The sequence below is a fragment of the Calliopsis andreniformis genome, chromosome 1 (assembly GCF_051401765.1).
Source record: "Calliopsis andreniformis isolate RMS-2024a chromosome 1, iyCalAndr_principal, whole genome shotgun sequence".
Lineage (NCBI taxonomy): Eukaryota > Metazoa > Arthropoda > Insecta > Hymenoptera > Andrenidae > Calliopsis > Calliopsis andreniformis.
In genome coordinates this window covers 1,712,492-1,739,435 of record NC_135062.1, presented here as the reverse complement: position 1 = coordinate 1,739,435, position 26,944 = coordinate 1,712,492, and the positions used below count along the sequence as shown (strand labels likewise).

The following is a 26,944-nucleotide window of genomic DNA, read 5'->3' as shown; positions in this document are numbered from 1 at the left end:
AACCTCATCTCTACGTCTTATGCATCTTATAAAAAGGCTTGCTTCGTGTGAATCACTGCGGGAGCAGAGATTCGCGAGCTGTGAGATGCACTATCCCTAGCTGGTGCTAGGCTCAGAGGCTGGTGACGGCCAGAGGCTCTACGACGCCGTTCACCGCACCGTGTGCATCTATTCGTCACACGGGGGTTGCTACTAAATGGATGGTAGAGCGCGAGTAACGTAGAGGTGATAAGCACTTACGTTTACTCTGTCCGGATGTACCCGTCAACCAATGCACCTAAGCAGTGGTCTCGATGCTCTTCTGACGACTAGCAAATTCAGAGAATTGTGACAATCACCGATTCCAAGAGTGCATTCAATCGCCAAAGAAATCTCTTTTTTGCAAGCTGATTCGTCTGTCATGCGTATAATACGCGGTAGCCGAACAGTCGAATAGATCAAACCGCAAGAGAAAATCGTTCAGTCAGCGAGAATTTTACTCTTCGAGTACTTCGAGCCTTTTGGAGAAACCAAGATGCTCTCTTCGAAGTAGTCTCGAAATGGCTATGTACTTCTACTGATTGAACTGTTACCTGTCAAAGGACTGGCACAAGACTGACTGCGAGACTCGTGCGTGTCTCCGCGAATGCGCAGAATACTCTAATTAGCCGTTACGCGGCGCTCGCTTATTATACTTTATCTTTTTTCAACATTCAACAGTTTTCTCTCTCTCTCTCTTCCAGGCTCGACGTTCCCACTCGACGTCGGGCCTAAAATTCGAACAGCTGACACAGGTCGTTCACCTGTTCGAGTTCAGCTGTAATTGTCTAAAAATGAGTCCTTCTTCAAATTCACCGTGTTTGTTATGAGTGAAACGGAATCTCCAACCGAAGGCGACCTTCAGTTGGTCACGTAGATCAACATACAACGGTTTTCGCAAACGAGATAGAGTTCTCGTTATATTATCGCTTTTTTAAACACACACTAACTAATCATATTTCTCTTATAAGTCACAAAAAATGTAATAATTATGTTTATTTTCAATATTATAGATAAATAATTGTGTTTACTTTTAATATTATAGAGAAAGAGTTCACACTACGCAAGTGAAAGAACGGCGGCAGGAACTTTGACCGGGGTCGTGACAGCGGCTACAGAGGCAGGAGAGACGGGCACCAAAATATGAAGAGTTTTATTTTTAAATAAAAAAGTTTAAGACATGTATTGTTTAGTTATTTCAAACTAAATGTATTGTGTAATTATCGTATAATTATCGTATAATTACACAAATTATGTTGACACAAGAGAATCCATTGTTGATGTCGACGAAATTGTTGAGCTAGCTAATGAAACAGGATTGGATAATATAAATGCGCCAGATATTGAAGAATTATTGCAAGTTGCAACTGGCGAAAGTCTTTCGAACGACGATCTTAAATTATGTAATAATGCGATAGATTGTATGGATGTGGGCGAACAATGAATAATATGAATGTAGTGGTATTTAGAATGGCACATTCTACAGGCAGTACGATTCGTGTGGCGTGCGGTTAAGAAATAAATTTCATAAACTGTGATTTCTCTTTAAAATAATGTATAACAACATTTATTGACCTAAGAGTTGTACAAACTTGAAATACTTGGCACAATTCTTAAAACTATGTGTACTTCAGTCTTTTAACGAAAGAGATTCTTATTAGTATATGAATTAGTAATTGTCGCGAGTTTCTACATCGACGGAATATTAATGATCTACAATCCGAGCAGATGGCAGTGATGATCAATGTTGATATGGATCAAGGAAAGGCCAAGGTTAAAATCTGGTTAAAGCTGCCTCGGTCGGTAATCAAGGAGCTGGTCAAAGCTGCCTCGATTCGGAGGATCCAAGGAGCTGGTTAAAGCTGCCTCGGTTAGGAGTGATCCAGGAACTGGCTAAAGCTGCCTAGATCGAAGGAACCAAAGAGTTGGTTAAAGCTGCTTCGGTATGATTTGAGCGTTTGGATTCAGAGTGAGAAATGCGCTACGTACTACTACTGTCTTTGTTCTACCTCAATGCTGGTGCTGGCACCGTCTTATTTATACCAGAAAATTTCCTCCCTCTTTTGGGCCCGATGACTGCCCTCGATGTCGGGGTAGCGTTGTGTTGCGCCTGCGTGTTCAGGAGTCATCGAATCGAGTCATCGCCTGACTCGTTTAGGAGTCAGGATATGTGCTCTTGATTGGTTCGGAGATCTTGGCGCATGCGTCTGGTGATGCTCGCGCAAGCGTATTGATAGTATCGCTCGCCGATTGATTTGCGATGTCGCTGCTTGATCGTCATCATGTCGTCAATGCGTGTTCCATCGCACGCCATAGGGTGTTGCTTCAGTCACGTACTGATTTTGTGCGTATGCGTAATGGGAAGCGTCCTGTTGTGTGTGCGCAAGTGCATCGCTCGTCGCTGGCACGATGATTTAATCTAGGGGATAGAGGTTACGATATGGTTGTATGCTCGGGTCATTGCCACTATACAGATTTAGCTATCACTTATCATTTATTAAATGTAAAAGAAAAATTGTCTTTTAAAACTCGATTTCTTCATGGGTGAAATCGCAGCTGGTTGTTACATAACTGTAAATACATTGAAGTCAAACTACTATCAGCAAACCAAAGCATGTCAAAGGACCTCACAATGGTAAGAACTTTACTTTTAACACGTGAGAGTTCCTCCTGCAAATTTTGTGTTACCTGTATGACAATATTTTCTTTCTTTATAATTATAAATGATAAGGTGTATTTACATCCTCATTTTAACTTTTTGATGATAACTATGTTTCACGTTGCAAAGGTATTTTCTTTCTGCGTATACAAAAATATATAAAACATGGCATACATATGTATATGAAACACTCGTCAGTCTACAGTACATTAAATATTATTTACTTTTATTATTTAGTCTTCTGCCATATTTTTTTAATCCAGAATGTATGTTACATTTGATTCTCTGATTACATTTACTTAATTTGAAAAACAATAACGTTTTTAATAAATAAATCATAATGCATTATTTTACTTTGCATTTATTAAGTTATTATTATTGTATTGTTGAAATATAAATTTATAATTCCCTTTAAATATAAATTATATAAATATTATTTTGAATATCACTTATAGATATCTTTAATAATGTCTTACAAAGATCTCAGTGGATGTGAAAAAATGAAAAGAAGAGACAGAAGAGAACTGGAACAAAATAAAATAAAATTGACATTATCCTCTTTTTTGACAATGTCAATAATATAAACAATAAATTTAAATTTGTATTTAATTATAGCGAAGAAGTATTCATGCACTGTAAAACTTATATTGAGAGAATTTATGGTAATGATTTAATTAAATGTTACGGAATTGAAAGTAGAAATGGAACAGTTTGATATATTAAGCAAAGCCGAGAATTTAGTCAACGCTTCTGAAATACTGAATTTTATAACTGAAAACAAAATTGTATTCGCATTTCCTAACGACGAAATAATTTTAAGATTGTTTTTTACATTATGAACAAGCAATGCCGAAGGGCAGCATTCATTCTCCATTTTAAAACTGGTAAAAAATTATTTTCACAGTACCCTTTCAGAACAAAAACTTAACACACTAGCAATCTTATACATAGAAACGGATATTGTAAAAAGTATTTGTTACGAAAATATGATTAATAAGTTTCCAAATGCCAAAATTAAAAAAAGAAGTTTTAATTTCTAAAATAATTTAATATTAACTTCTTAGTTTCATTTTAAAATATTTGGAACCTTAAACTAATAAAATAAATTAATACAGCGTCAAAAACGATGACTTTTTTAAAATAAATATTATCCTCATCTTCATTCTTATTGATATAAAAAGGAGCCCGACTTTCATTTGTATGCCTAGGGTCAAAAAAGTTCCAGACGTGGTCCTAATATGTCATATTATATTGTTGGATTTTTTTAATGCGAAATTTATTGAGTGTGGAACAATACAACTTAAATAAGCAAAGTGATTAACAGTGTGGTCATCTGAGTGCCACGACCTTCGATCTAAGACTGTGTCAAATTATATTAAATGCTTTTTTATATTAATTAAAATTATTATTAAATTTAATTTATTGTACTTAATTACTTATCAGTTTTCACCTTCCTAATCCATTACTCATCAATGTAATCAAGATGGGTAATGTAGAAGTTTTAAATTACCGACGGTTCGGTTATTAAGCTTACTTACTTGCTATGTGTTGGTATGGTCTGGATGAAGATCCCAGTGGAAAGCTCCTCCCCTGTCAAGTCAGTCTCCTCGGCGACGTTATCCCTGTCCCTCCCCCCTGACATCAGGCCCCTACAGGGGTCGACCGCTACAGGAATCGGTCTTATTAACACTGGATGGCTATACCAGCTGCCTCCAAGATCTTCGTGCTAACACCACGATTGCTAGAAAACGAATTTGTTCTCTACCGCTTGGATGGATCCTTTTATATTCAAAATTTTAAGAATGCGCCTGCACAGTGTTTCATAATTTAGATTATTTTATTCTATTTTTCTATTTTAATCGTGATTTCGACTTTGCCCAGTGCCTCCGTAAACGGCTTGGTGGACCGCTGACGGGTTTTGGTTGCGACGGGGGTTGAAGTGGGACCTTTCGCTGGTGGCGCTGATGGTGAATCCCGCGGAAATATTGCTGGTAGTGCGAAACCCTGAAGTGTCGGATGGCATCTTCTGCAGTGACAATTTCCCTTCCGAGTTCGAAGAGGCTGCCACTCCCATTTTGAAAAGACGGAACGTTTTTCACGCTTTCTGACATGGATCTGCAGGGGTGGGGTGGGGGTGGGGGGCTTTGTATGCCATCCAGTCGGGTTCCGGGAGGGAAATAACCGGGGAAATAAGCGGGATGGAATGAATCCATTTTTGTTGTAAAATGTTTGTGAATTATATATTTGATTTAATTTGCATTTTTTATATGTCCTGGTTTTTGGAGGTGGTAGAGTTGAAGCTGATTCTGTGGGTCTTAATTCCGGTGGCCTCGGTTCTGGTACCACTGGGCCAGTCTCTGGCGTAGACCTTAATTCTGTTGCTGGTTTTGCATGCGTTGGCTGGGCTGGTAGTGTCTTTGGAATAGGAAATTGTAACAAAAATTTTAAAGAAGAAACGGGGACAATTTTATTATAATTGTGAGGGACTCCGGGATAGAAGGGAGAATCTTATTCAAGATAGCTTCTAATTTAGCTTGATGGCTTCTTCTTTTACACACGTTCTTTGGCATGGTGAAAATTTTCTTCGCGGTGTCTTCTAATATGGCGGTCTGGCGTGGCGCACGGAGGCAAAATTACCTAATATCATGCAAATCAAAATTAATCTCATTAATCTTTAAATATCTACATGTTTCAATTTTAAAAGTAATTTATATACATACACAATAGTTCAAACTCTTTCAAGTATATAAATTATACATTTTGAATGTAATTATGATTTTAAACCAGGTTAGTTATTCTCTACAGTCTATTTATTATGTTTTATTCAAAATTCACTAGAAGAATGTTATTAAGATATTTAAAAACTTGGACCCACTTAAACATAATATACACTTCTGTACTGTCTTCGAAAAGCAGCGTTTCCTGCGGTAGTTAGAACATCTGTCCTAGGTCTACGAAACAGTAGCACATGAGGTTCTAGAAGCAAATTTAAATTAATTTAATTAGTCACTATAGTAATTACTAATATAAGTTTCTGATTTAATTGTAGAAGTATTGAAGGAGGATGACCCTAAGACCGGGTTTTTGGGTCCAGTACCAAACTGGCCGAAATTGTGAAATTATATTCGTACTAATACATCTCACAATGCCATAAAAGGATTTTTCAAAAAAGTGAATCGATTCGGAATTACAGACGATTTCAGTGTCGGATATTATAGAGGTAATTTGCACTTTTTGGTAAATGATATATTTCATACTGTTGCAATTGAGTCCGCATGATGTTACTTTTCCAAAAACATCCTACATATATAAGCTATAAACTGTGTAAAAAGTAACAAACATTCAAATCCAGTACTTTTTCAGCGCACACCACCTGTAGAGCTTACATCGGAGAGAGACGCCTGATGTCGATCGAAGTTTACGATTTTTTCTCAATGAAAAATGTTGTCCAAACATTCTATGAGGAAAAAGGAGACTTTGCAGATAACAACTTAAGTCATTAAACATACACAATTGAGAACTATAGTTTTTTATAACTTAGCCATTTGAAAGCTATTACGAATGAATGGTTCTTAGTTATGGATTTGGTTTGGAGGATTTTCGCAACTTCTTAAATGTTTTATTTTGAAAATGTTTCACATATTGTCGGATGATTCCGTTCCTGACAAGAACGGATTTGAACCATAAACATTCTTTCATGTTGGCGATGTACAAGGTAAGTACAAAGCAAACGTCGTATCGCTTGGCGCTCTTGTGACACTTGCGGTATTTTGTCTACAGCAGACGCCGTAACAGAGTCAAAAGTATTTTGTTTACGATAAAACACTCTCCAGTAGGCCTAAATTCGTTAATTTGACGGACTGAAACCATCTAGTAACGTGCGCGACCTGTCTTTCTTGATCGGTGTAAGCGTAAGCTATATGATGCGCGCGCGCCAGGCGATACGACGTTGGTTTTTTCCTCCGAGCTATACAGTGTACCGTGTTGTTACGTTCAAGTATCTTCCTTGTCGCGATCATCAATTGCGACAGTGCTTACTAGATTTCGTAGAGCGTATACTGGAGTCTCAAGACAGTTACGCGTAATATTAACTTCTAAATCTTGACGGTATTATTTACTATATCAAAGCATAATAAATGCGCTTGTAATAAATATCCAAAGCGGAGTCGGCGTTTAACGTCCGTTACATTGAACATTATAACACGCGAGTTAAAGATATGCGATTCTTGTTGTTATATTGTTGCAAAAGCATTATCTTTTGTTAAGGATACAGGTGCTGAGTTTTCGAACAATACTTCCACGGTTCTTTGTACAAGTCAAGTCATCAATTCGTAAAGTTTTTCAACTGCGAATAATGATGAATCTATTGAAAGCTGCATAGCGTTCGATATAAATAATTTTAGAAGTACTAGTAAAATAAAACTTCCAATTAAAAGACCATTATTATTAGGCTCGAAATGTATAGTATTCAGGAATCCAAACGGTCGTGTTAGAATGTCATCTAAAGCATGGTTGAAGGTTTATAATAGTGATTTCTTGATACCGGAAAGGTCAAGATTCTGTGACAAACACATACAAACCAATGGCTATTTAACGAAAAATGCCATATGAGCTATTGAAATTGTTTCCCAATCTTCTGATATGGATGCGTGCTACATTTTTCAGAGAAGGGTAGACAGCATTCCATTATTCAAGCAAATGAATCATAACTTGTTACTAACTTCGATGGGTAGTAGAAGCTGTAAATGGTCTTACAAAAACTTGGAAAGCTCTTAACAAAGTTTTTCTAAATACACAAATTCCGCATATCAGAGATTACGTCAGAATTGTATGTGCACTATCCTATGCTTTTCGACCCCCTCACGTTGTAGACACGCCAGAAGATGCTAGAATAGCAGATCGTATGTTACAATTAGTGAAGCAACCCAACACACTGCAGCAGTGTGTTGAGAAAGAAGATTAAGCGAAAAAGCGTGTCATATGGACAACTATCGCGAAAAATTCAGTGCCGAATTTTCCTCGGTTGACTTTAGAAGAGTCAAGGTACCTAACATTCGGCGTCTATCAGTTGAAACAGGCTCGATTTTACACTGATGAATATATGTATAATGACGATATATACTTATTATATGTATATCGCCAAGACAAAAGAATTTTTAGGATAGAAATCCGTTCTCATCATACATGTAAGACGTACAATCTGTGAATAGAAACCACTGTTGGACCTAACCCTGTATGTGATTAGTACTGTCAGTGCAAGACTGGTGCCAGAGTTGTAGGATGTTGTGCCCATACAGCAAGCGTACTATGATATTTGAGTTACGGACTGCATTATGAAGACAACACCAAGCAGCTGGCGCGAGAATTTGAACAATATGTTCAAGACGTAACTTCATGTTGGTCGGATGATGAAGCAACATCATGAGAAATGGAATCATCCGACAATACGCGAAATCTTTTCAAAATAAAAGATTTAAGAAGTTGCGAAAATTCTTCAAACCAAGTCCATAAATAAGAACCACTCATTCGCAATGGTTTTCAAATTACTATAGTTACAGATTGTGTATGTTGTGGTCGCTCGAGCAAGTTGTTGTTTCTTATACAGTTTATAGGTTATATCTGAGGGATGTTTTTAGGAAAATAGTATCATGCGGGCACAACTGCAACAATATGAAATGTATCGTTATTTTCCAAAAAGTACAAATTCCCTCTATAAAATCCGACACTAAAATCGTCTGTAATTCTGAATCTATTCACTTTTTTGAAAAATCCTTTTATGGTATTGTGAGATGTATTAGTACGAATATAATTTCATAATTTCGGTCAGATTGGTACTGGGCTTAAAAGCCCCGGCTTTGGGGCCCACTTCCTTTACATAAACAGTAATGAAATTAACTGATAATTCGTCATTAAATAAACATATCATTTGCTATTATACATAATTTATACTTTAAAATCAACAAAGTTATATTTTCAAACCCAACTATTATGGCTACAGTCCAAATTTTCCTGAAATTGTACATACTGCTGAAGCTGTATACACCGTGCTATATGGTGTATACAGTATTCAGCAGTTTTAGCAGTCTCAACCAGTTTTGGAGTCTAGTCTTAATATAGACTAGAGTCTAAAAATGTACATACAAACATGTATAAAATACCCGTATATGTATAAGACTATATGAAGCGTCGGAACCGCTTGCTGAAATATATGGGAAGCGTATAGCTCAACGTTATTCAGAAATGTTGTTCAAAATGTTATTCAAATAAAATTTAATTTGAATAATGTTCAACTCTGATACAAGATGTGAGAGGATGCGTGGTGCATACAACCGGGAAGGAGGACATTCTATTACTTGTAGAAATATGTAAACCGAAAATGAGAAATAAAATTTTTTTATAAGACGTCTAGTTTTCCGAAAAATTGAATTTAAAGATTCGTCTACTATGCGTGCACTTGACTGTCTTTTTACTAATAATTGTATTATTTTACATTTACATTACAAAATGAATTGTTAATTGTTTAGAATTAACGTCTTCTCACCAATTTTTTTGCGCCTTTGCTACACTGTAGATTTTGATGTATAGATTAAGAATCTAGAAGAAAAACTTGGTGCCTTTTTCTCGTTTTGGAAATATAAAGGTTTATATTACGGTGCGGTCGCCGCTGTATTAGTTACACAGTACTGATAGAATGGAGCTCATGCGTATGCGCATCTTACGCGGAGTCATGAGACACGCATGCGTGCTAGTGAAATATAGTTTGCAATATAGAAGAGCATTCATTTATTGTCCACACTAAACAAGTATTACACATAAACTATTGCTCTACTTTTATTTTGGAAACTTATGAAGTGAACATGATTGAAAATGGTTGCTTTATAAGTACATAAAGTAATAATGTTCTTATACATACCATGCTTTTGAAGTTAGCGTTATTAAAACTACTTGCTTTACGAGTATATAAATTAATGATAGTTGGTTTTCATCTATGCCCCAAACTAATAAAGTAACTATAATTAAATATGCTTGTTTTATCAATTCGTTGGATGCAATACAGAAATTTATATAATACTAGCTGCTGAAGTATACAATACATAGCAAACATATTAGTGTATTTACTAATAAAGCAAACATGTACAGTATCTACTTTAGTAATTTGCAATATAGAGTGTTATATCCGGCCTTCACCTGGTCCCCTTTTTTGCTGTCAATAAGCGAGAAATGCTGATGCATTTTACAACATTGTTATGCGAGCGATTATAACCGTCGCCGCCGAGTTGATGCAACAAAACAACGCGTAAGCGTTTTCCTTTTGGGTATTACGAAGAATGATCCAAAAGGAATATTATAAAGAGGAGATGAGACAATCAGTCGTTAGTCTTTCAGTCAGGATCAGTCAATCCGGGATTAGAGCGAATCTCTGACCATCGCCGCGACGTGAGAGCTGTAACACTGTAACAGCGAGGGCGTATCGCGTAGCAACGGTAAATCGCGTAAAGAGTCGAAAGGAACAGCTAATAATTCCGCGAAGTTCATATCCGCCTCCTTTTTACCGCGTAGAGTAAGTCCGCGAAGTACAAAGTAGGGAAGTGCGTGAAACAAAGGAACTCGCGACGCGAAACAACTCCGAGTGACCAGCGACCGGCTACACTAGCGAGATGACATTCGTGACTTTGTACTCTCAATTAAGAAAAAGGAGTTGGTATGTTAAACTGCGACTTGTCAAATAAATATATAATTGTTAAACCCAAACAAGATATACCAGTTCACTTTCCTCCCTCTCCTTACCATACATATAAGAGAAAGTTTAATTAAGGTGTGTTTTAGCACTTTAAAAGAGCAAGAACCCCTAAGGTTGATCTCTGCCGCTCGAGACGACCACCGTCTAGCAGTGCCGACTCTGGCACCACCGGCGCCCCTGCCCAGGTCCAGTGATCCCCACCACACGCGCTAAGGTGGTAGTGGGAGCGCCCCACCAATCGTAGGCGGTGAAAGGCGCCTCACGTGGCGGGAGAACCGAGCGCCGCGATGCAGATTACAGATGAAAATCCGCACCGAGCGGAGAATACGAGCGCCATGAGAGGCATTGAGTGGGGCGGGGAAGGGGGAGCATTAGGCAGCGGCGCCCCTATAGATTTGGCGCCTTGCCCCCCCCCCCCCCCCCCCCCCCCCCCCGGCAGTACTGGCGTCTAGTTAGGACGTAATATGAGCAAGCACATGAACTTATATATTTATAAAGCAGGGGTTGCAGTCAAACTATTTCTTTTTATTTCCAGAGGCAAAGAAGTTAGTACTTATATATTTATGTAAAAAATAATTTCTTTACAAATATTTCAAAACACATGGTGTTTAAACATTCTTTTATGGAACACCGAATAGGAATACACGCGTTTCCGCCTTTCTTCTTCATACGTTATATCGGTCAAATATTTATAGCGAGCCGCTATTTCATATCGTCTTCTTGTCGTGTAGTTCTTTATTAGAGTAAATTGTAATACCTCATGGAGAACACCTTTGGCAAATCCATTTAGGTAACAGAAATTTATAATGATCATTCTATTATGATCATTGAGATTTCTATTTCCAAATGCTTGCTGAATAAACAAGGGCTACTTACTCGCATTTCCAATTAAGTCTTGAAGCAATAGCCAAGGGTTATTCATCATCTGAGTCACCGAATATCCTGCCATTGCGGTAAACTATTTTTTCTAAATTTTCAAGCTTTGAGAAGCAGCATGCGCGTTCCATGACTCCACAGAACTTGCGCATGCGCATAAGCTCGATTCTGTCAGTACTGTATATCTGATACAGTGGCGCCAGCACCGTACTATAAACTTTTATATCTTAAAAATGAGAAGCGAGCGACAACTTTTTCTATCAGATTCTTAACTACAAGGTAGCAAAGGTGCAAAATAGTTGGTGGGGAGGCCCTAATCCTAAAAAATTACCGCATTATTATCAAAAACCAAACTAAACAATAATCATAAAGTAGTACAGTAGAGTCTCGGTTATCCGAGTCCCGGTTAATCGAGGTTCCGTATTATCCGAGGAGCTTCAACCTTTAAGGTAGGATCTCGGTTATCCGAGTTCGGTGTTCCTTATTATCCGAGGTGCTGTGAATCAAAATATGTACAGTGGTGTCCGCGAATATGGAACCGTAATTTTTTTTTGGAACCTTTCCCAGCAAGGTTTGAGACTCGAGATCACAAGCCGACCGCCGAAGACAAGGACAGAACTAGCCGTTTGTGTACTCTTTACAGAATGAATGCAGTTGTTATCGGATCTTAACGAGCGAAACAGCATTCGATTTTTCATCTCCTGATGAAAGAAAGTCCAAACATTACGTAAAATAACGAAAATACGAAAAAAATTAATTAAAACAAAGCGATTCATATCCCGACGTCGACGCGCGGCATTCTTTGCTTCTCGCCGCGCGTCAACGTTATAAAGAGCGCTGCCGCCGTTTTGTTCTTTGCCGCGAAAGAAGCCGCGGAATTCAAAGAAAAATGTCGGAGCGAAGTAAGAAAACTATAAGATTTACTGGTAAAAAGATTGACAAACAGTGCATCAGTCACCTTACAACTTTCGATACGGAAAGACAACTAAATCTGTAGAGTGTGTTCTGTGTAGCATGAGTGGAAAACGTAAACGTGTTGTTGTTTCTTTAGAAACGAAATTTAATGCACTTCAACGCTTGGATCAAGGAGAATCCCTAAAAAAGGTGGCTACTGATTTAGGTGTCGGTGAAGTTACTGTGGGTGATTGGAAGAGAAAGAAAGGGCACATTGAAAAATGGTACAATTCACGATATGCTTCGGGATGTGGTAGTGAATATAGTATGGTCAGGAAAACGATGAAAAAAGGAGAATTTGAAAAAACTTCAGAAGCTCTGTTTTTGTGGTTTACTCAAATGAGAGAAAAAGGTAGCCCAATTTTTGGGCCAATTTTACAAGCTAAAGCTTTAGAATTCCACAAGCAATTTGAGGACGAGGAAGAAGAATTTACAGCTAGCATTGGCTGGTTAGATAGGTGGAAAAAAAGATTCGGAATCAGACAATTAAACATCTGTGGGGAAAAATTATCAGCTAGCACGGAAGAAATTGCCACGTTTACAACTAAAATAAGGAGCATAATAAAGAAAGAAGATTTAAGTTTACACCAAATTTACAATTGCGATGAAACAGGTTTAAATCCTAAAATGCTCCCCTCAAAAACACTTGCAGCCAGAAACGAAAAATCCGCTCCAGGGTACAAACGAAATAAAGAAAGATTGACGATATTGGCCTGTGGAAATGCATCTGGTGAGCACAAACTTAAACTATGTGTTATTGGAAAGTCTAAAAATCCAAGAGCCTTTAAACATATCAATACAAAAAATCTACCCGTGAACTACACAAATCAAAAAAATGCATGGATGGACTCAAGTTTATTTAGAAAATGGTTTCATGAAGATTTTGTTCCCAGCACGAAACATTTTTTAAAGGAGAAAAATCTTCCCATCAAAGCACTTCTACTTTTAGATAATGCACCATCTCATCCAGATGTAAGTGAACTTGTCTGTGGTGATATCAGAGCAGCTTTTTTACCTCCGAATGTGACATCCCTTATTCAACCACTTGATCAAGGGGTACTCGAGACTTTAAAGCGAAATTATAAACGACAGCTTCTAAAGCATTTACTCGAAGATTTGGAAAATGACAAAAGTGTTGTTGAAAGCCTTAAAAAAATTAACATCAAGGATGTCATTTACTGGTTGGCGGATGCATGGAATAGTGTTAAATCATCTACCATGATTAGGTCCTGGGAAAAAATGTTAGGTTCTACTAATGAAAATGACAAAGATGGACAGAAGAAAAATGATGAAACAGAAATTTTAGAAATAGCCAATAAATTTCCCGTCTCAGAGGCCCTTAATGCAAAAGATATTACAGAATGGATGAATGAAGATGAAAACCAGGAAATGACCGACAATATAATTATAAATGTTGTGAATCAACAAAAAGAAGAAAATGAAGAGGAGGAGGAGGATGAAACGTGCACAGAATCTGTGAAAAAAATATCACACAGTGATGGCCTAGCTGCTATCGAAGCAGCTCTATCTTATATTGAACAACAAGAGGATACTACATCTGCCGATATTTCCTTCTTGAGACGCCTACGGAATGTAACAGCAAAAAAGAGAAAAGGTACAATAAAACAAAAAAAGATAACCTCATTTTTTTCGAAAATTGAACATAAAGAGTAAAAACGTGTAAATAGATTTTTTTAAGGCAGTTAAGGAGGAGTGACAACTTAATCAATCAAAAAATTTAAGTAAACCTATGATTTTCATACGTCCCAACGTGTCACCCCCCTCTTAATTAAACTTTCACTCAATTAAACAATTAATTAAATTTAAATATATGTGCAATATTATTCTACCAAAACGTTTTTGTAGTTTTATTATACGATTGATCAACTCCCATTAACCCTTCCGTATTATCCGAGTTTTCGATTATCCGAGGTAGGCTCGGTCCACATCACCTCGGATAACCGAGACTCTACTGTATTTAAAAATTATAATATCATAAGAACGGAAAGACTCAACTTCATTCAAGCAGGAGGTACAGCAATAATAATAAAAAAGAAACTTCACTATGAAGAAATTAGATTTCTCTCTTCGATTGATAACGAATCACTATAATCAAAATTAACATTAATATAAATCTATATATAGTTAGCATTTATGCAGTTAACGACAATCGAATCATATTTTTAAATGAACTAAATTCTATTTTTGAAAAACTTAATCTAGATAATGAAACCAATTTTTGTATAATGTCAATAATCAAAGAGGCACGTATCCAAAACAATGGCAATTTAAGTAAGGAATCAAATTTAAATTGAAAATTTACTTTCCTTCAACATGAACATTTAACCCTTTCGCTACGAGCGTCGGCCATGGACGGCATCCGCGTGACGGCCTGTGTGTACGAGCGTCGGCTATAGACAGCGACAGAGTAATACCGCTTGACCCTCAGCCCCGCGACATTTTTGTTTTTAGGCATATTGAACATCGATGGCATTTGGCTCATTTTCTGGTTTGCTTTTCATTTATTTTGAAAAAATGAAATATAAACATGCATTGGTTTGGAGCAATCGGGACAAGAATTATGTTCCAGTCTCCTTCAAGCTGTCAGTGGCTAATATTCAACCGTTTTGAATTAATCCAAATAAAAGTATATTTTGAATGCGCGAAATATATACAGGGTGTTTCTAAATTCGTGGGAAAACTCTGACATGTAGGTAAAAGACAAAAAAAATAAACCGAAAACTTCATATGCAATATTTTCGGAAACGCTTAGTTTGTTAGTTATACGCGATTTTATATTTCGTAAAATACCGATGTAGCAGTGACCCATCCCCTATAAGGTCATTGTCCGGGCTTCGACGAGGCCTCGAGCTTTTAAGGATCTAAGCATTTCTAGGCCTAAGTGAGCCTCTGGCGACTCGCAACGCGTGTCGAGAGATACTTCATCGAATGGGAAAGTATATTTTCTAATTGAAAATACTATTGATATTTATCTATGATTAAGCGATTGCTTTGGCATTTTTAGAAAGTCGAAAATTTTGCTTTCTCAAAAAGGGATAGCTTGTACCTTTTTGTGAGTGTATGCGTGTGTGCGTTTGCGTTTTTAGACGTGTGGGTTCGAATGGGCGAAGCACGCGCTCTGCGGCGCAAGTGTGTAACAGACTCGCAAGAAGTGAGCACGTGCAATCATAAAATGTGAGACAACATAATTTCGTTTATTGCATTTTATTTATGCTATTTCTAGAAGAAATACATGTTTATTTTACTTTACTTACCATACTTTTTAAATAACGTGGAAAAAATTTCATACTAAAATATTAAAAATGAAATTCGGTTTGAATGCCCTGTCATTTCTCAAAATGTTTCTGAAACTTCAGAAATCCTTTCGGAAAAGTCTATATAGAGATATGTTTGCGTGAAGGTGGAGGCCATTTCGAACATCGATTATAAACCTATGGTAAGTCCTTATTATTCACACATAGCGTTTTTCTTTAATACTATAGTCGAAGTCGCGTTAAAAGTTTACATGTAAAAATACATTTTGAAACATTTTCAGAAATGACGGCATTCAAATCGAATTTCATTTGTAATATTTTAGTACGAAATGTTATTTTCTTCTCTTCTATCTACATCTCCGAGATTTCCCACGAATTTAGAAATACCAGGTACATTCTGACGTTGCACATAGCGCCGTGCCCGTTTTGGCAAATTACGCGAAGTTTGTGACAAGAAGGACCGTACGGCCCCCTTGCGGAACGCATGCTGAGAGACGCTTCCTGGAGGGAAATATCGTGAATTTGAATCGTCGCTAATTTCGGGTGCCTCCGTGTCGAGCGCGCACGACGTTTCAGGGCCGTACAGGAAACCTGAGGGACCCTAAGGCCGTCCGTCCCCGTCCTCTGGCCGTGCAGCTTCCAGATTCAGGCGCCGTATCTACATCGGATGGTACTGGGACCTTCCACCCTCGGAGTTAAAGGACTTGTCGCCTCCGCGGAGGACCAGGGAGCCAAAGAAAAATCTGCCCATAGCGAGCTAAGGGATGGTCCCGCGGTGCTGCCCTTCTGTAATGACTCAAGAGGAAGGCGAGGATGGAGGCGAGCCCATAGATCTTGCTCAAGCGGTAGGGGCCACAGGAAGTCCTGGGGAAGTCTCCACGATGCGAAGAAATACGGATCGTCGCCGGAGAGGAGCGGCCTGCCCTCCGCGAATTAGGGGGGATGCATGCACGCGTGCCGAGCGTCGTCACTCAATGCCGACACGCGACTTTGGGTGAACGCTACAAGCGACCAGAAAAATTAGGGTAAGCTGCATAGTTTACCTTGATCTAATTACCGGGCACGGAGTGCCGTTGATGCTAGGCGCGATTCGGATTTCCTCCAGGGCGTCTCCGATCTCGCGGTATTGTGTATTTTGTCTACTGTGTCGCTTATTAAGGTCGCTTCCCATTGCTGTAACGGGCTCGTTCGGTCATAAATTGTGCGTGCTCGGCGAATTTTATTCGAAAAGACGTTCCCACTAGGCGAGCATAGGTGCATGGTCGCTTTGGATCTGCCGGGCTCGTTTGGTGATTAAGCAGATCACGGTGCAGGTCCACTGGACACTTCAGACCCTCCTGCTCGTAGAGTTGACACTTTCAAGTGGACGGCGAACGCGCTCGCGGCCCGAACTTACAGCAATGGGAAGCGACCTATACGGTGTCACCACGAGCGACACAAACTTTGTAACGGGCCGAGTCTGCGTGTGCCGAGATTATTAGGACGCGTGTTTGTTGCTACTACCAACCACCTGTGTATTCTTCCGTTACCGTGCCGTCTGCACGGTTCAGTATATTGTATAATATACACTCGTGGAAGATACTTGACGTTTCGTCTTTGCCTTGCCGTGAAGGCTCGATTCTTCTGCGCGTCTGAACCACAACTTTTCCTCTCCCGCTGAACTAGTCGAGGTTTTCTGCCGTACCTGCACTGTAAGGCTCGCGTATCGTTGTTGATTTTCATTGTAGTTGACACGAAAGTGCCTGGCGCCAATCTGGACAATCGTCCTGCCGAGTGACTTGCAGGGCGGATACGGCGAAGTTGTCAGGCTGTCCTGCCTCAAGCTCACGGAAGCCCCACGCAGAAAAAGCTGTCCTCCAACACCGCATCGATCAAAAATAGCCTGATAATATTAATTTAACGGAAATCTTAGTCTATGAAATATATTTCTTGACAGCACGCCAGACGAATCGAATTCCCTATTCACAGGTAACCCGCTCTATCTGTGAACATTCTATATACGACGAAGTCAGATCGTTCCTCTAATAACAACAATATGTATTTACTGTAAAAATATGATCGTAGTTTCACGATTGCTTCAATGCAAAATCAGCATTTTTTGGCATTTTTTGCATTTTTTATTTTTCACGGCGTCAATTATGAATTTAAAAATCTCAAAAAATTCTACAACGTGTATCTTGATGTCTGAAATATCTCTGATTTTTTGTCGAATTTTTTATTCAATAAGATACGAGTGATTTCCAAAAGAAACGTGATTTTCTATTTACCTTCATTACTACTTCCCAGGTTGAGATAGAGGGTTTAAAATTGGCACAAACTACTTTTTTATGATGATTTTTGTGAAACAACCTGGAACAGAGAAAAAGAGAAACAAGATAGAAGAATCACGCGATTGGAACTGGATGCATTTAGTAAAAGATACGATAAAGAGGATTGGACAAAAACGATACATGAGAAAATGGCAAATTTAGATGCAATAGCAACCGAAGAAAGCATAAGAGCTGAAATAGAGAAGGAAAACGCAAGTTGGAACTGATAGAAGGGGAGAAAAGAAGAAATAACGTGACGATTAGAGGTCTTCAACCTAAAGAAGGAAACAGAACTGAAGAAGTGGAAAGATTTTTTTACAGAGAGTACAGAAAGAGAGGGCAGTGTTGATAAAGTCACAAAATATGGTATTGTAAACAATAATCAAAGCGGCATGTTTATAGTACGACTGGAGTCAAAGGATATGAAAATTCAGTTAATGCAATAGGAGAGGGAACTGAGAGAGTTATCGATATATATTAACGATGATTTTACGCTAAAGGAAAGAGAAATACAAAAGTGAATCGTGGCAATTGAGAAAGAGTTAAGAACAAAAGGTAGAAAAGTTAAATGGAAACATATAAGGTTGCAAGTCGATAACAAACGGTACAGATGGAGCATTCGAAAATGCTGATCATTTAATTTATGGATTTTTCTGGATTTAGCGTCCAGAAAAAGTGGAACCTTTTCAAGAGGCAGTATTAGAACAATGGAGGGTCTCAACGAAGAACCGCAAGGGAAGAATACAATAAACCAATTTGTGAAGATGATTAAAGAACAACGCGAAAGAGAGCAGAAATATGTCAGTGTTGGAAAGCAGTTAGACGATTCAGGCCATATGTCCAGATTCAGTGCCAAATTCAGGCTATATGTCCCCAACTATAGAGGAATCTCTCTGCTCGATATAGGCTACAAAATATTAACGAATCTACTATGTGAGAGACTGCGTAACAGGTTGAGTAGAAAAGGATTTTTTGGGAGAAAGTCAGGCCCACTTCCACAGAGGGAGGGGGTCTAAAGACCAGATATTTGTGTTAAACGCCTTAATGAATAATAAATTGAAGAAGTCGAGAGGTAGACTCTATGCACTCTTCATCGATTTCAAGGCAGCATTTGACTTAGTTAAGAGGGGACTTCTAGGAGCGAAATTGGAGAATTTTAGAATCAGACGGAGGATGATAAGAATGATAAAAGAAATCTACAACAGAACTGAGATCAGAGTTATTACAGCTACGGACGTGACAGAATCCTTCCGTTCAAGTAATGGCGTAAGACAAGGTTTTTATTTATTTATAAAGTTCACATCCACCATGAGGTTATTAGTGATCACAATTACAAACACAATTACAACAATTTAATATTGAATACGAGTGTAAAGGAATTATTATACAATGCAATTATATCCACATAATAACATAAGGATTTTTAATTATGCTTTCAGTGCTTGGTTTTTGAGATTTATTTCTAGTGTTGCTTATCAAATTCTGTTGTATAAATTTACTTTTTTCAAGAGCAATAGAAATTGTGTGGATAATTTGTCATCATTTAGAATTTTGCCGGGTTCCGTTGGAAGACGAAATTTGGATCTTGTGGGTTCGTAGTTTGTGCAGGTAAATAAGTGGTTGATTGACATGATACAGTTGCAGTTGTTACACATTGTTAGTTCGCTTTTGGCTATTAGATGTGAATGGCTAATATTTGTATGTCCAATTCTTAATCTTGTCAACATCATTTGATCTCATCTAGTTGTGTTCTTCCAAGTTTCGTCTTTTTGGTCTTAAGGATATGTCTGAGGTAAGTTTGGAAGTCTTTGTGGAAGATTTGTGGTTGTTCCCAGAGTTGGTTATAAGTTCCTTCTTCATCATTGGAATTAAGAATCTCAGATTGTAAATATATTGGAATCTTAGTAAAGATAATTTCTTTCGAATTTAACTTGTTTAAATTTTTAATGATTTTTTGTACTAATGGATGTTGAGAATTTTCCTTCGTGGTAATAAAGAGTGAAGTATCTGAATTAATCAGTACTATTATTAAGAATTTGTTTTGGTCTGAATGATTGATATAGTCTAGAGCTTTTGTAATGGCATACATTTCGCTCGAACATAAGGAATATTCTTTTGGAAGTTCAAATTTCGCCTGTTGCGTGGGAGTCTTAACAGTGTAACTTGTCTCCGTTTTGGATTTATAGGCCTTGATATACAATCTGGTATGGTCTCTAACGTCTTGTACTTTTTCCGCAGGTATTACTTTAGTGTTGGCGGTTCTTAAGTCTGTGGTTTCGCTCGGTCTTGGCAGATCTATTATTTTTAATTCAGTCTAAGAGGGTGTGAGGTATTGTCTTCTTTCCAGCAGATTTCGTATTTTCAATTCGATTTTTTTTAAATAGTTCCGTGTTAGAATATTTATCGCTTTTAGGAGGTATGATCTTTTTTTAGGTTCAATTATCGTGTTTTTGTGGAACAACTTCTATGTGTTGCTTAGAGGTTTTGTGGCCACAGCAGATGCATATTTGAAGGTGAGTGATATATTTGATTCTCAAAAGATGTTAAATTAGCTTTACTGAGAAGTCCAGTTCAAGGGCTTGTTCGAAAGGCTCCGGTAATTATTCGAGCTCCTCTGTTGTTTATTACCTCCAATTTGTCCAAGGTACTCTTTCTGGCGGAGTTATAAATTATCGACCCACAATATACTTTGAATCAGATAAGTGCTGTATATGTAATAGAAAGTACCTCGTGATCTGCACCCCAATTTCTTCCAGCTATTGTTTTAAGGATATCTAATCTTCTTGGGCAACTGTCTTTAAGATTCTTAATATGCGGTACCCATGTTAACCTTTCATCAAAGGTTAATCCTAGAATTCGGACTTCCCTACTAGGTGTCAATTCCTGTCCATCCAGAAAAAGATTAATATTTTGATTGTTGGAGACTTTCGATCAATAGAAATTGATGAAAGTTGACTTGGTTTTGGAGAATTTAAACCCTGTTTCTTCAGACAATTTTTGTAAATTGTCGAGGGCTTTTTGAGCAATAAGTTGAGTTGTTTTGAGATTTCTCCTTGATATTAGTAATGTGACATCGTCAGCGTACATAGTTCTTATTGGTCTTAGTATTGAGTCTGTTATTTCATTTATTTCAATGAGAAAGAGAGTCACGCTCAAGATTGCTCCTTGAGGAACCCCGTTAGATATTTCAACTTTCTTTGACGATATATTTTTGACTCGCATTTCAACAAATTGAAAAAAGGAAATTCAACAAATTTCCTGTTACCTTGAAGTTGCATAAGTTTCTTAGAATTCTGTCTCGCCAGACCATATCATATGCCTTTTCTATGTCTAAACTGACCGCAATTAGATGTTCTGTGTTACTGAATACATTGCAGACGCTAGATTATATTGTTACTAAAAAGGTGGTTTTTCTCTAAATACCATTTTTGTCTCTCATTTAAAATCTTCTCTAATAATTTGCAGAGACAGCAAGTGAGAGAAACTGATCTATAGTTTTCGGTGTAATATTTATCTTTTCCTGATTTGAAAGTCGGCACCACAATGGACTCTTTCCAATTGGAAAGAGCTAATTAGCGAGGAATACATTAGTAGTGATGATTACGTTGTACATTCTTAAGAGATATTTTAGAGCCCCTATCGGTAGTTTTTTAATGAATATATTTGGGATTTCATCGGGGCCAGGGCTTGAGTCTTTACAAGGCTGTAGTGTTTTTTCTTGTTCTATTTTCCTTGCTAATGCTCCTGTTCTTTGGAAAATGCATTTGTTCTCAAAGGTCTTATACTTCTTGTAGACGTTAAAGGCGCGTTTTTTTTCTTTGACTGCCTCTTCGCACTTGTCGATCCACCAAGGTAGATTCTTTTCCCCCTTTCTTTCTGAAGTTTTAGGGATAGTTTCCTTGGCTGTTTCTATTATCAGTTACCCTAAGCTATGAAGATATTCGTCTATGTTCTGCGGTTTCATATTGCATGGCTGAGTGAGGTGTAGAATTTTAGATTCAATAATAGACTTACATGCCTTCCAGTTGGCTTTCTTGAATTTCCATCTGGGTTTGGTAATGGCTTCTTCCATACTGTTATTTAGAAGGTCAACAAAAATAGGAAAATGGTCACTATTGTACAAGTCAGAAGATGTTGTCCAGTTTATATGATTAAGTAATGATGGGTTGCCGTAGAGAGCCAAATCGATTCAGCTAGAGGAACCCGTTGATACGTTGAAGTGTTTGGGAGTGGCAGAATTTAGTAATATCAAATCGGTTTCCTGTATTATATGCTCTAGCATTTTTTTATTTACACAATATGTGTAGATCCCCACAAGGTACTGTGACTATTAAAGTCTCCTAATAGCAGGATAGGTTTAGGTAATTCTTCAATGAGGTTCGTTATTTCTGTTTCTTGGAGGTTGTGACTATTTGGGATGTTTACGTTGCATATAGTTAATTTTGTTGAGGGTAATGTAATGTGTGCTGCAACAGCTTCAAGTTCGGTTTGAATTTGTAGATCGATGAAATGTATGTTGTTTTTAACATAGGCGACTACACCTCCACTTGCAATTGAATAGTTTGTTTTATTTTTATTTATTACTCCGTAATTTTGAATATTGAAGTACTGATTCTCTTTGAAGTTGGTTTCTTGGATGCACATAATAAGACGCTGATGTGTGTTAATAAGTTTCTGTAGAAATTCGTAGTGTGGTTTATGTCCGTTAACATTCTATTGAAGTATTTTGTAGTCTATAATTAGAATGTTGACTATACATATATATCTGTATGTGGATAGAATTATAAATTTAGTTCTCCTTCAGACGACGAGGCGTATAGGGAATTGAGTGTTGTATCGAGGCTTGGTTTAGATGACTTGTTCAGTTTCTTAAAGATTCTAGTGAAACGGTACTTTAAGCTTCGGTTGTTCAAATGCAGATATAATTCTTTCATCTGATAAAAGGTTATTATCTACGTTGGGTTCAAATGTCTTAGTTTCCTGATTCGTCAGTCCTGTCTGATCTCGCTCGTTTTAGAGGTTTATTTTTAGTATCCAGATTTTGAGTTAGGTCTGTTAATTTTGTTGTAATTTTGAGTAGCAGAGTTACGGATTCGGTAGCGATGGCTTTGTGTTCTTGCTGCGTTTGTTTGTCTTGTAGGGTTTCCTTACTTTCATTTATGATTGTATTTGGATTTGTTTCGTCTGCATTTTTGCAGTTTTTCGCTATATGGCCTTCTTGTTTACAGAGAAAACATTTTAGTGTATCGAATGAAGAATATGAGCCGTTTATTTTGAAAGTGGCATAAATCACTTTTTCAAAAAAATCAAGTTAATGATAACATTAATTACAATTTAACGGTATCTCTTCATTTCAAAAAAATTTGCAATCAAATGTTGAGAACTACTGAGAGTTTGTTCGAGAGAAGTTTTGCTAATTAACGGTATAACAAAGATGTTTATTTCGAAAGTGGCGTAAGTCACTGTATTCAGGAAATTAATTGCGGGGCTTAGTGGTGTAAGCGTCTCGCTGAAAGTCGACACCCAAAATGTTTTATAAACTAACTTTAGATGAAAATGATAAATTTATAACTTTGGATTTGTCACCAAAAAGAGGAAGACCTAGGCGTTATTCACAAATATAAATGGATCCGTTATACGCTGACTCTCGTCCTGTTACTTCAGCAATATATAAAGACATGATGGATTTGCTTAATTATATACCCCCAATATACCACAGTTATTTTAAAAATTTGAAACAAAATACGATTTCCGAGTACTTAATCACTCCTATTAATGACGAAGATTAAATTGAACTGATGTACTTTTACATGAAATACGTTATAATTATGAATTACTTATACTTATATTTCAAAATTTACTAATTATTTTTGTATTTTATGAATATTAAAATAAAAAATACTTGAATATACCTTTATATGAAATACATGGTATAAATTATTATTATTATTATTATATGTAATTTATTCATCAATTTTAGTAAATCACTGTCCTTTCAAAACCACTTCAGTAAAATATGTATATCTAGATAACTGGTATACGAGTATAGAGCTCGCAAACAAAATCTATGTAACTGTCAAACAGATATTGTTGGTACAATACGGCAGCACAGACTTGGTGTCCCATCATATATAAAAACAACGTTACTAAAAAGGGGCCAGTGTTTTGCAATGTATAATAATAAGATAATGCTATTGAAGTGGCGGGATAAAAGAGATGTACTGTTTCTTAGTACAATTCATTGCGCTACTATGATAGAAAAAGAAAAACGACGTGTTATAATAAGGAAACTGGAAGTGGTCATCGACTATAGTACGAAAATGGGTGGTGTGGACAGAAGTGACGGTATAATTGCATCGTATACACTTGCAAGGAAAAGGATGAAGAAGTATTATAAGAAAATGTTTCTCCACCTCATAGATGTCATTTGTTTTAACTCATACATACTATATAATAAAAATAAGGGAAAATTAAATAGGCTGAACTTTTTATTGAAATGCGTTGAAGAATATGCAATTCAGCAAACACAAAATTCTAAAGCTGGTCGACCATCTACATTCACAAAACCTACACGGCTCATCGGAAAACATTTCCCCGGTTTTATACTGGCTATTTCGTCAAAAGCAAATCCTCTCCGAAGATGTACCGTCTGTTCGAAAAATGGAATCAGTAAGGAGTTAAGATATTGGTGTAGGACCTGCGAAGTGTTTGTTACGTTGTGTGGTACCGTGCTTCGAGAAATATCACAACGAACTCAATTTAAATTCTTAATATTATTTTCTTTCTGCATGTATTTTTGTTATTTATGTATTTCATTATTTTTTGAGAATTTTTAAGTTTATAAAAACAATAACCTTTTCAGAAATAAATTATTAAGTTTTGATTAAATAAAATATAGTTCTTCCCCGTTTTTCATAAAATTTATAATAGGACCATTTTGCCCTCCGTTCGACGTGTATACACGTCATTGCCTGATTTTAATTCCACACACTGTAGGGGGTTTTTAAAACTAAATTCCACGCTTAACTGGTTAAATTTTTTGAGACATAAACTTCCTACATTGTTACAAGAAATTTCGGAAAACATCAACGAAGATATGTATTTCCAACCGGACGGATGTTCAGCTCATAATGTTGCAATAGTGAAAACGTATTTAACTACAGTTTTTGGGGATCGATGGATCGGAACATATGGTCCAATTCGATGGCCAGCTCGATCGCCGGATATAACCCCTTTAGATTTTCATCTTTGGGGATATTTACAATCGATTGTGTATGAAAGACCCGAGGATAGTATTGAAAATCTTAAAGAACGCATAATTCACGCGTGTAGAAATGTAAAAAGAAGTCCCCTAATGGAAGCTACACATAAGACTACATTACAAAGAGCAGAACTTGGCATTGCAGAAGATGGGATGCAATTCGAAAATTTAATTTAATTACTAATTAATTACATGTACATTTTTAACATTTGTGTTTTTAATTTGGCTCCGAATAATTTTTCTTTTTTTTTTTTTTATGAGCAGGCCCTGAAACAATGTTTACGTTCATTTGTTTACCTCAACATGCGAGGCGTTGATATTATGTATTATCTAATTATTTCAAATATTTTGGCAACCGATTTATGGCAATATTTTCTTTCAAGGTTATTTGAAAGTTATCGTATAGCAGGTCGTTGAATTCGTTTCAACGTCACCTACAATATTATGAAGTTAATAATATCCAGTTCCATTATAGATATGACGGCGACCTTGATTTTTTGTTAAAAATCAATTTTTTTTTCTAATTTAAAAAATTGCAATTTCTTGTCCGTTAAATACTGATTAACTTTGGTAGGAAACACTTTTCTGTCAGACTATCCGAAAGGACAAAAAATCGTGGGGACTAATTTGTGCCACACCCTGTGTAAGTTTAATGTGCGAAAATCTCAATTCTTGAAATATGTGTAACGTTTATTTACTGAACTATCAAGCGGTCTTAAGTAGCTGACCACCACTGTATATATCATTCTGAGACAGTTAAGGTTTTGTTAGATCAAAATCGGTCGACGAGAAGGAGAATATTTCCTAAATAGATTTGGAGATTAGCTTCACGGCGATTTGGTTTATTTGAAGGTCCATTACAGATTGATGAAAGACCTTCATCATCAAAATTTGTTTCTTCTGGAAGACCGACAAAACCTTTCTCGAAATGTTCCCATAAAACCAAAACGCGAAAAGTGACAAATATTATAAACCAAAATTCCGTCCAGGAAATTACTTTTGCTGCAGAAGTAGCTCTGCGTTCGGATGGTCAAAAAAGTGCTGCTAATCTTGTTAGTAATGCATCAAAGTTTGTACAAGAAATTAAATGTTTAAAAAAATAAACTTTGCGACAAAGATCAATGACAGCCGATGAGGCTTTGGCATTCTATATAGACTTTTTGAAAATGTAGTAATTATTACTAATAATTGAACTATTAAATGACGTGCAGAAGGAAGTTATTAACAGCATTGCTGTTGATGAAGATGAAGAATCATCAGAATTCGCTAATTCTGATTCTTCTGAAAGCAAAGTGAATAGCGACTAGTATTAGAATTATTTTATATTAACTTATATTTCTGTTGTTTTTTAAAAGTATTTACTGATTATTGTGTATTTTCTTTTTAATTTTATTTTATAGCTATAGAAAAATACTGTATTTTTATTTTTTTTTATTTAGTTAATAATATTTTTATATTATCAACACTTTTAGTAAAATAATGGACTGTGATATAAAGCAAATGTATATTTTGAGTATTAAAACTTTATATAAGCCCAAAACCGTGAAAAAATAATTTTGTCCAGCTAGCGTATGGTATTCGAACCACTGTGCGAGCGTTCAAAATACATCCATTGTAGAATTCTGTACTTTTCGTATTTTTCTTACAATAGTCCTTCTCTTGGCATTTTTTAATATGATTATAATACTGTTATGACTTCGATCCCGTTCAATATGGAAATAGGGAAATCGATTAAACAAACCAATAATCTTAATGTACTAATAAATACTTTTCTATCACGTGTTACGAGCCGAGAGCTAGATAGTCTGACCGAGGGTCAGGGTTTTGGGAATATTGTTATTGTTTCGTGGA

General features: G+C 36.8%; 1 protein-coding gene across 19 annotated transcripts in view; it reads right to left on the bottom strand.

The window, feature by feature from the left end:
* Window positions 1–1,594: 1,594 nt before the first annotated feature.
* Window positions 1,595–26,944, bottom strand: part of LOC143177745 (cyclin-dependent kinases regulatory subunit) — a 38,770-nt gene continuing 13,420 nt past the window's right edge. For 6 of the 19 annotated variants that reach the window (XM_076375867.1, XM_076375911.1, XM_076375902.1 and 3 more), the window contains 5 exons: window positions 17,791–17,872; window positions 17,208–17,405; window positions 5,553–5,653; window positions 4,216–5,314; window positions 1,595–2,437 (listed from right to left, as the gene is read on the bottom strand). In XM_076375867.1, the coding sequence (XP_076231982.1) occupies window positions 5,609–5,653; window positions 17,208–17,405; window positions 17,791–17,872 (325 nt within the window). In that variant the 3' untranslated portion in view covers window positions 1,595–2,437; window positions 4,216–5,314; window positions 5,553–5,608. Of the gene's footprint in view, window positions 2,438–4,215; window positions 5,315–5,552; window positions 5,654–17,207; window positions 17,406–17,790; window positions 17,873–26,944 lie in introns of those variants that run through there. The other 13 variants (XM_076375937.1, XM_076375945.1, XM_076376042.1 and 10 more) reach the window with 8 other exon arrangements.